This window comes from Gavialis gangeticus, unplaced genomic scaffold (assembly GCF_001723915.1).
Source record: "Gavialis gangeticus isolate Ggan-Ray unplaced genomic scaffold, GavGan_comp1, whole genome shotgun sequence".
Classification (NCBI taxonomy): domain Eukaryota; kingdom Metazoa; phylum Chordata; order Crocodylia; family Gavialidae; genus Gavialis; species Gavialis gangeticus.
The window spans coordinates 37365955-37377063 of NW_017729029.1; the positions used below are offsets into that span (position 1 = coordinate 37365955).

The window sequence follows — 11109 nt, forward strand, 5'->3', positions numbered from 1 at the left end:
GCTGCATTGCCATGGCTGCCAGGGTAAGCCACCCCCTGCCCACTCAACAGCAGCAGGAGGCACAGCTCCACACTGCCACTGCCACACCTCACCATGGCAGCATGGCACTACCTCCTGTGACATGTCCCATCCAAGAGGCTGCAGAGATGGTTTCTGTCTGGAGCTGGTCCGGCCCAGCTATAGCCCCATGCTCCACTGTAGGTATGGAAATCTTAGGGGGTATGTGCCTTCCCCCCACTGCATCACCTGTGCCCTCCCATCACTGGCGATGCATAGGGGGTGCACATGCACCTCCTGAGCATGGCAGTGCACCCCCTATGAAAAGGGGTGGGTGGTCACTGCTCACCACCCCCCCCACACTGCCGGTGGTGTCTGTGGGTGGTCACCGATTGCCACTGGCCACTGCTGCCGCTGCCAGCAGCATCTGCAGGTGGTCACCAACCCCTGGTAGGTGCTCGCCACGTCCCCTCCGCCATTGCCAGCAGCGCTGGCAGCGTCTGTGGGAGCTCCCCACTTACCATCACTGTGCTCCCACCATGCCAGCAGCGCTCCCACCACCGCCATGCCCCCCCAGCCACTGGGAGCACACGTCGTTCATACCCGCCACCTTCCTCACACACCCACTCCCTTCCTTACACACTATGGGGCTGCAGGTGGGGGGCAGTTGGTCAGGAGTGAGAGGGACCAGCAGGGCTGGGAGGTGTGATTTTGGAGTGAGGGGCACTGGAAGGGCCAGGGAGGTGTGGGTTGGGAGTGAGGGACACCAGCAGGGCTGGAAGGAAGGGGTGTGGCTTGGGAGTCAGGGGCAACAGTATGGGCATGGGCAGGGCAGTGGCATATCAGGGCTACTCAGTGCCACAAATCAGCATGGTGGAGAGCCACAGCTGGACCTATGTCCTAGTGCAGGGGCAGGCAATTATTTTGGGCAAAGGGCCACTTACTGAGTTTTGGCAAGCCATCAGGGGTCACGTGATAGGCAGCCAGGGGCAGATAATATTAATTTTCTAAATTTTTTAGGGGCCCCACAGGCTGAATAAAATGGCCTAGTGGGCTGCATCTGATCCCCAGGCTACAGTTTGCCTACCCCTGTCCCAGTGAGTGAAGAAGGCAAGGAGATCTCTGATTTTCCATGATAAAAAACTCCAAATCAAATGCCAAAATGTACAGTTATTTAGAATTAATTTTATTATAATGATTGAAGCACTGGTGGGCTTCTAAAGTGCTTTAAAATTGTAGATATATCAATAAAACATTGTGTTAAACTGGTACCTATATATATAGTGGCATTTCATTTTTAATCACAGAAAAAATATGGATGTGTGGGCATTTTTAATCAGAGAATTTGCAAATTTTTTAATCAGAGAATTTTTTATTTTTAAAAAGAGAAAACCGGGATCCCTGCTTATAACATTTTAAAGTGAGCGCTGTAATGAACTGAAACAATGCTACTGCAGATACAGGAATGCATCCTCGGATGAATTCATTACAGGATCCATTAGAAGTTATACACAGAGGCCAGGTACAGGCATTATACATTGAAATGGGATAAGTGATTGGAAACTCTATATACCCAGAACAGAAGTATGGCAGACAGAGACTGGTTTAAAAATGGCAGAACCCAGTCTAAGATTTGCCCCAGGGCAAATGTGTGTGCTGTTTGCTACCAATCTAAACTACACTGCTTACAGAAAACCATATAACTTGGATCAATTCCACCTCGGGGTTTTTGAATGTCTGTACCTAGCCATAGAAACAAGGCAGTATGAGTATCTGGTGCTGTCTGTGGTGCTTAGTATATTTTCCGTCTTTTTTTCTTTTTTGATTTTCCTGTATCATTAGCTTTATCACTTTGTATATATTGCAGAGTAGGAGCCAAGTTGAAAAGTTAGAGACATGCACTGTCTTTTTTAAGCACAAATATGAAGTTTAGTTTCCCCCCCCCATGTTCAGAAACCTTCTTAATGGTTACGGAGATTTTCCTGAACCTACCCAATAACAACTTAGCACACGGATAAGGCATTTTGAGTACAAAAGTAACATTTACAGTTAGTACAATAGACTGGAAGTACCTACCTCCAAATGATGGGAGTTAAAAAGAACATTCTATTATGTTTAACTTCACCATTGTTCACTTTGAATATTTTTCTGCTTCCCTCTAAAGCATCTGGTAGCAATCTCTGTCAGAGATGGGAGAGCAGTTTAGGTGGACTAATAGGATAATCCAATCTGGAAATAACTGCAAGTCTGAATGCCACACTGTGCATCTGCCATACTGCAAAAAGTGACTCCACAAAATGGCATCGGGTAATTCCGAATTTGTTGTCTCTCAGTTACAGCAGGTTGAAACATATTTGCCAGATTTATCATTAACTGACTGAAACAGAGAAAGCAATCCTGCTAATATGTCAAGGAACACACAGATTCCAGGGCAGTCTTATTGAGCAGAAATGAGGTGTACAAAGTAATAAAACAGAGTTTTGATGAGCCAAGTCAAAAGATAGGACTCTGACTACATATTAGGGGCAGTGTTTGTGGCCAAAAAGATTGCCGTTTTTGGATAGTGACAGCCAGTTTTCAGAGAAGAATTGCTATTTGATTTTAATGTCACTGCAAAGATAATTGCAACATTGCATCTAGAAGCATCTCACACTACAACCTGACTCCATCACATCTGCTATACAGTAGCACACTGGTTTTCAAACTGTGTCCCACAGAACCCTGGTGTTTCACAACAGATTGTCAGGGTTTCCACAGAAAGATTGAGGGTAATGCCAGAGAGGGCCGCGAGGCAGTGCACCACCATTGCTAGACCAGATTGCCTAACTCCACATCAGTCTTTAGGATAGGGATAGGGATTCTGCTGCAGAAAAAGTGATTTGAAAGCGTTCCATGACTTTATAAAGTTTGAAAACCACTGCCATATCAAAATAGCTTGAGACCTTCAGAAATGAGGCATGGGTTTATGCAGAAACAAAACTACATCTGCCCAACTGTATTACAGCACAACATCTGGGAACCTCCAGTACTGAGACAAAACTGTGTTAACTTTACTGCATTAAAGTATCCAGAAATCCCCAGCACTGAAATATCACTGTATCATCTCCTCAGGATTACAATGTCCAATAAAGTACTGAATATACTTTGTGAGCAGAACTACATTATATTTCAACACTATATCTGGCTAGAACCTCACTGAGTACTAACTTCTTAAATAATTCTGCAGAGCACCCAGGTACCTCTGGCACTTACCACCACTCTGGCTGTTCACCCTGTAGGTGAACCTGCGGTCCTGAGAGAAGGAACAGAAAAAGGGCATGAAAGATCTGTGGACTCTCCCTATACTATACAATCACAGTAGCAGCACCCATTGTGCTGGCAAAGGATATTTGGAGATTAATTAGTTATCCTACAAGGGGCAGTAAGTAATACTGCTCATTGTATAACATTGGCAGCTATCTGGTTTCCATAGCAACATAGCTCTACTTGTGTACCTTTAATTTATTCACTGAGTGGTCCCTTTCCTGATCATGCAATAATGAGAAATGCCTTGTTTTTCTTGCTAATATCCTTGTACCCATATCCAGAGCAAGACATAGACCCTTGCCCAGGGGCATTTCTTACAGAGTGAGGATAACAAGAGGTAAATACCTGTTCATGCCAGCCACTCATATCCCACAAAGAACAACCTTATCCCTGGTCTCTAAAGGTCTGCTCATTAAAATGGCTCTGGGTTTTTAAGCCCTTTTAAAGATACCTTACATGTTCTTGTTATTTCTGTTGCAGTGACACCTATAGGTCCTAATCTCAATTAGGACAGCAGCATGCCTGATGCTTTACAAATACACTGTAAAGACAGCACTGCCTGAAGAGCTTGTACTCAAAAGGTAAGGCAAACAAAAGGCAGGAGGGAGAAAGAGAGACACAGACTTGCAAAGTGGTGTGTCCAACTGCCGCACAGCATATCAGTGGCAGAAACAGGGATTCAATCCAATTCTGTTGAATCGCACATTAACACCCCAGGCCTTGGACCATGCCAGAGTTCATACTTGGTGTTTCCATCAAGGGTACCACCCTGAACCCAGCATGCAGCACAGTCAGAAAGATAGTTCCCCTGTGGCAAATCTGATGTAATAAACATGGTTAGCAGAACTATAGCCAACAAGTCCCTCCAGCCAGCAGATCTGGTAGGAAAGGACTCAAAGCACTCAGGAAAATTAGGCAACCCCCAGCGTGGACAAATGCAATGTTTCCTCAGCAAGGGTTCATCATGCTTACCATGAGCATGAAAAGAGCTTGTTCACATGAGGAGCCATCCCGGGGAGAATGAACGCAATCAACACACTCCTGGAGACAGCCTCATGTACCAAACACAGGCAGGAGAACAATGCTTCAGAAATTCCTGCATTGATGGTGGGGGGGCAACATATATTCCTAGGAGAGAGCACATGAGGCAGAAGAAGGCAGAAGCATTTTCCTGTCATACCTGGCATGCGAAAAAGGCTCCTACAGTGAGAACATGACATACTTCTGGGCCACCCTCTGGGCATGTACATGACAAAACTAATGTGAGAGAGCGTTCCCTCCCTACCCAGGTAGACATTGGTCCCTTCCCACTGGAGACCTGGCCTATATGGCAAAGAGGTGAATGGCCTCCTTAATAGTGGAGTGGGCTGTCTTTACCTGATTCAATGGCTCTGAACTGGGTTGAAAGGCAATACTAGCATAATGGGAGGAAAGTGCCAGTTTGATATGCAGGAGACCTGGGGTCAGCTCCCTGTCACAGATATAGGACACGGGCACATATGGTTATTACCTGGTTATTACCAGGTAAAAGAAAATGGGACTTTACAGTGTATCTGATGCGCAACAGTGCATGGATGTATATACAAGTTAACCCTCTTTCATTGAGGTCTAATCTGCCACAGATTAGCTTTCATTTAACTGTGGGCTAAGAATGTTCTCATGGTTCCTGCCTTCCTGTGCCTCACAATAACTTGTTCCTAGGCTGAGGTCCTTAGTCTCTCTGTATTTCAGTGCTAATCTGTACAGTAAGGATAGAAGCCCTGCCTCAGTGGGGTCTTGGGAAGATCAATGCACTAGGGATTAGAAGGTGCTTGGGTACTACAATAATAGGAACCATGCAAGTACATACAAGAGGCAGAGGGTAGACTTACGAAGTGGTCCCATAAAGTAAGCAGTTAGAAGCAAGACTGAAGTGCTGCTCTATGCACGGAAGTTTGAAATGCAGGGAAATCTAACCTAGACCCATGGGCAGCCCAGGTTCCAAAGCGAAGCCACATTTTGGTACAGCACTATAAGGCTTCACTGTACAAAAATGTATGGGTCAAAGAGTTTATTCTGAGAACCTGAAAGCCCTGTGAGCTAATTTCAGCCTTTCTGTATGTGTATGCAAGCCCCACTGAAATCAACACATTTTGACCCAATCCATTCCAGTATTAAGAATATTTTTAACCCAAAATGGAACTTGAGGTCAGGTGGGTCCAAAAAATCACAAGCACAACAGGAGGACTGGTAGGCACAGAAGTTAGGTAGGAGAGTCCAGATCAGCAGCCCTGCAGCGGGGCACTCAGGCACTCAGAGGCAGCAGTGACTGCCAGTTGTATTCATGTGGCTGCCAGCAGTGGCCACATTTTTTGTGCCTTCTCCCCACTCCCACGTCAGCTCCTGGAGCAGTTTCCCTATTCACCCCACCCCAGAGAAACAGGACAGAAGTACTAGGACACAAATTCTTTAATTATCTTCTCTGGCAAGGGAAGCTTTAAATAAATCAGGGATTCTTCTACATAATTTAGAAACACAAAGAGAACAGAGAAATGGCCTCTGATAAATGTTGCCTTCAACCTTCCATAAAGCTCAGCCTTTCAAAAAACAGCAGATTCAGGAGAAAAGCTGCCTGGAAGTGACCCTAGGGAGGAGGGAGGACTGAGACAGGCCCTCTTCTTGATACCTCAGCAGTTAGGTGTCCTTTGCTAAATGCCAAGGGCTTCTGAAATATGTAATAATGCACAGGGAAAGGTGTGCAGTTGTCCCATTGCTAATCAGTGGTCACAACTTTAGTGGTGGGGAAGGGAAAATGGAGGAGAGAGCTTTTCTCTCCAAGATACTCTCATTTTGTTTAACATCAGAAAGCTTTTTTTCTAAGCTAGAAGGGAAGGTCTATACCACCAATCCAATGTCAAGGCCTGCAAGCTCACTGTAGGCACCTCTCCTTCTGATAGTATGTTTATATTTGCATACAGCCTCTGCATTGGATGCAGCCAGTAAGGCACGCATTGGATGCAACCAGTGCTGTTTTTTCCAACTTATAGGACACATGCTGGCTGAGGAGAGGTAATATCTGGTCTTTGGCAGTTCACCTACTCAGGAAAGATTCCTCACCTCCTGAAGGCGCATTTTGAAAAACTAAAGTCAGTGTACAAGAGAACTGCTCTCTAAAAGTACTAGAACTTTGGCCCAAATTAAGCCATCCAAGTGCAGTCTTCCAGCAAGCTGAGATACAACAGTGACAACCTGTATCACTAAAAACCAGAGTGAACACACCAGAGAGCCTTCAAAAGTACCCAACCTTGTAAGTGTTTCCTTCTAACACCATCTTGCAAAGTGGTGGTGGGATGAAACTCTACGGCAAATATAATGTGCAACCCCAGAATCATATCATGAGGCCACTAAAATGATGAGTCAGTGGAACACAGAATAAGGCACATAGATCCAGTGCCATAAACCTGTCACACCATGTTAGAAACATGTTTCTTTGGGTGTAGGAAAGAATAAATTAGTTATTTTAGTCCAATCATTTTTATTACATATGCAGAACACATTACAGTTTATTCAGAAAAGGTCTTAATGCTTTTACTTTGTATAATTCTCACCCACTACAGAAATGCAACTACTTTTGGAATGGAGCATATATGACATTCCTCACTATCAACGCTACACAGAAGTTTTTGAAGGAGAAACAAATAATTACAGAAATAATTTATGGCAGCAGAATTTAATTAAACAGACTGAAATTTCATCAGCCTTCCTCTCGCAAAATATGATAACTCTAACGACTTGGAGTGGCCACTGCCTTGGGTTTGTCTCTCTCCCAAAAGATGGATAAACATGTTGCTGTTTGCTCTATTGTACTTTAGACTTACCATGTTGACTTCTGAAATCTGATCAATACTGGAGATATGAATACTCATTCCCACAGTGACAGGGTTACCTGAAATGCAAAAGGACAAGGTTAAAGCAATCTGAGAGCTCAGCCACTCAGCCTCCCATTTCAGCACTTACTCAGAAATATTTATAGACAACACACTGTGCGCATTCCAGGTTTGTTGACTTTCAAGCATCTCCATATCACGAGGGCTTAATTGTCAAGAGCAAAAGGGTGGGGGAGAGTTGACTCCTACCTTGCACACTAACCCTAAGACTGAGAGATAAGCTGGATTTTTTCCTTCTTGAGCATCATAGCCAGTAATATCATTTCTACAGGTAATGTCTGGTAATGCCCTCAGTAATACCAGCAGAGCCCATTACTTTCAGAGAGCTTGTATAAGGCACTGATTGGCCACCTAACCAGAACATAATAAACAAGTCTGCTTGTGATGTACAAAACAGGAGAGACTCCAGCTTACTCCCTCTGCACTAGGTGGGCTCTGCAATGGCAAAACCATTTTAAAAAACCTGTGTTGGTTGGTATAACTGGACATGCACAGAGCAAGAAGATACCATTTTCCACTTATTTCTCAAAACAGAATTGCATTTCAATTACTTATCCAACTCTACCTGCTTCATCCTAATCTGCCTGGTAATAGGTACCAGCTTGGTCCCACCACACCCCAACAGCCAATGAACTGTGTGGATATCTTTGAACATGTTCACTGAAGGACGGGAATATTCTGTTATCCCGAAGTTTCAATGGCCAAATGACGCCCACTGCAGAACCCATGTCCAACTGAAATACATGTAATGGGCATGTGAAAAAGAACACAGCCCTCCAAAGGCTGCAAAATGCCCCTCTCTTAACACTCACATGCCTCACTGCTATAGATAGAAAACATCCTGGCTCTGAGTAATTTACAATAATAACTCCCTACCTACAAGATTTCAAGATGCAGTTTTTTGGACAATAATGTAATGCTCTCTGTGCACACTGCAGTTATAAAGTACTGCATGCATACTAGTATTACCTGGGTCTACAGAGGGGAAAAAAAGAAAGACCTACTACCACAGCCAGTAAAGGGAGAACTCCTATAAGAGACGGGAATCTAGTTTAAGGGAAGTTAGAGACCTAGGGTTTTAGTTTTCATTTTTGTCTACCTCAACCCTGAATCCCTCTGAATGGTCCTTATTCCAAAGGCATCCTAGTCTCTCATTCTTAGGGTGACCGTATTATTTTTAAGGAAATCTGGGACACTGCTCTCCCCACTCCCCAGTTTTAGTGACGCTGCTGTGGGCAGAGGCAGGTGGGCAGAGGTGCAGAGCTCAGTCTGGGGGGAGGCAGATTGGCATGGTACATGCTGGGCCCAGCTCTACCTGAGTAGCGGCTGGAGGCAGATGAGGGAGGGGGGGCTGGACACTGCTCCAGTCTACCTGTATTGCTCCTGCACAGCAGCAGTGCAGTGCAGACCCACCTGTCTGGCACACTGTGCTGCTTCACCTCCACACCAAACTGTGCCCCACAGCCCTGCCCCCCTGCCTCTGCTTCTTGGACTTTTCACCATTCAGTCAGGACTGGCCTATGAATCCAGGACTGTCCCTGCCAACCCAGGGCATATCCTCATCCTGTGTCTCTTCCAGTGAGTGATTGTGTCTGCTCCCTGCAACATGCAGACTTGCTGCCTGATATAAGAAATGGAGCAGCAGCAAATTTTGCCACGCAAAGCATTAACTTTTCCATCGATTCATTAGCAGATCCAAGTGCTGAAATATTTACAGATAATCATGCAATGACTAAAAAAATAATAATTAGCAAACAGGGGGAAACGTATGAACTGGAAATGAAATGATATTTTAATTATGTGTTACCAGAAGTAGAAAAGTAGTGTCATTAAGGCTCCCTTGTGATTGGGTGTACTGTTACAGAGACCCTCTGCCTACAAATTAGACAGCATTATCCTTTAATGGAATATGAATAACACTTAAAACATCAGAATCAATATCAACTCTAATTAGAACCTCCTATGCAAATCTCCTTAACGAGGCAGTGCATCATTTTTTCCCTTCTCTTTTCTGACTCAGAACTTGTTGGACATTCTGCAGCAGGAAGTAATATTCACTTTGCATTGCTGGACTTTAAAAAATATAGGCAGCTGGTTAAAAGCCGTAGTAGGAAAATGTCTTTCCTTTGCAAATTTCTTATTATTTTTATTGAAAGTACTAGCAAAGATCAGGGTCCTCTTGTACTAGGGGATGCACATACATATAGCAAGACACAGTTCTTGCCCTGAAGAGTTGAAAGCCAGGGGAAAAAAGTAGGAGAGAAAACAGAGATTTGCCTGAGGCTACATGGCATGTCTGCAGCAGAGCCATGACTAGGACTCAGAAAGCCTGGCTTCTAGTCTTGTGTGCTGGAGGAACTAAGTATGAAAGTGACTAAAATACCTCAGTATAGTTCTAGAGATGTGAGTGTAAGACATGACTCAAGACTTGTGATGAAGGCTCCCTCGGTCAACCCAGCTCTAAATGGGAGTCTACTCATTCAGGTTAAGAAGTCAAAAACATTCAGACACTAGCCACCTCAATCTCTTGTATGCCACTGGCTACAAAACTGCCCCTTTCACGCCCAATCTATTTTGCTATTCAGTGTGTGCTGCTTTCCCTCAGAGACCCTGCCACTGAGACCTCTACCCTTTGTCTCCCTCCAGCCCACACGTTGGTTTTTGTCGTTTTACAAACACAATTTTCCAATGTAAAAATATATTTCTCTCCTCTGCTGTGGCATGAAAGACCCATTAAAACACCAAAGGAAATTGAGTGACTTTAGAAGGGTAAAACAGTGACAATGCCTGTACACAAGGAGCTGTCAAATGCACAGCCTATCTACTCTAGTCTATCCGTCTAGGCTTTATGTTGCATTCATCACCATGGTATCTGCATGCCTGAGGTCATACGATGACTCAGTGTCAATGTCATGAATAGAATCCGGGACTCCTAACTCCCAAATCCCTGCTCTAAGGAAGAAAAATGATGGATTTAAGATCTACAAAGTGCCACTTCAGCTCCTACATGTTCAGCCAGATGCCCATCTCTAGCTTACCATGCTTGCCAAGACCCCCAGAATTTCTATGACAAGCCTGAACTGGGGTGACAAGTAGGAGATTTCTGTAATGGCTTGAGACCTGTGGAGTGTGGCCTTCACTTGGCAGACATAACAGCTTGAGAAACCTGTGACCTTCACACAAATTACAAAATTAGAGGGTTTATTAAGTCTTGAAGGTTCCTTTACCTTGCTGAGCAAGTCATTTACAGCTGGGCATAAGTGCCCACTTTATCTCCTCATGCCAGAGTAGACAGAAAAATGGATGGAGCCTTGTTCTCTTCCTCATGCTGACTGAGTACATCTACACATGCCATTGCTGAAGCTCCCTTGCACATGGCTTGCATACACACCTGGCCTGCAGCATATTGAACCAGGTTGCAGCAGCCCCAGCTGGCAGGGCACCTTGGTGGCCAGACCAGCTTGGGGCTGCAGAGGGGTTGGCTGGGATACAAGGGTGCTTCAGCGTGGGGGCTAGCTGGCTCAGTGTTTACACATTCACTGCTGCACATGAAAAACTCTGCAGCAGGGTAGGACTTATGTTTACAAGTTCTACCCCACTGCAAAGTTTAGTAGTTTTGTGCAACCTAATAGGGGTGCACATCAGGGCGGTGTGAAGCTTCGGGTGGTGATTCAATTCAGAGGAGATTCGGCCCAATTTGGTGTCTGAATCTCCAAATCTGAATTGAATCAGGGGACCAATTAAAAGGTCCAAATCGATTCAAAGCTTTGGTGATTCAGGCAGTCCCTGGTGACTGCAGCAGGGACCTGCAGGCGACTATGAGCTGGGAAGTAGGGGGTGGAGGAGGGGGGCTGAGGGAGGGGACCATGGGGGGACCCCT

The 11109-nt window shown here is 44.9% G+C and overlaps 1 protein-coding gene across 2 annotated transcripts in view; it reads right to left on the bottom strand.

Moving 5' to 3' along the window:
* The window catches only part of GABRQ (gamma-aminobutyric acid type A receptor theta subunit), a 182059-nt gene that overhangs the window by 117113 nt on the left and 53837 nt on the right, over nt 1–11109 (bottom strand). For both annotated transcript variants that reach the window (XM_019521405.1, XM_019521404.1), the window contains exon 3: nt 7161–7228. In XM_019521405.1, coding sequence (XP_019376950.1) covers nt 7161–7228 — 68 coding nt within the window. The remainder of the gene's footprint in view (nt 1–7160; nt 7229–11109) is intronic.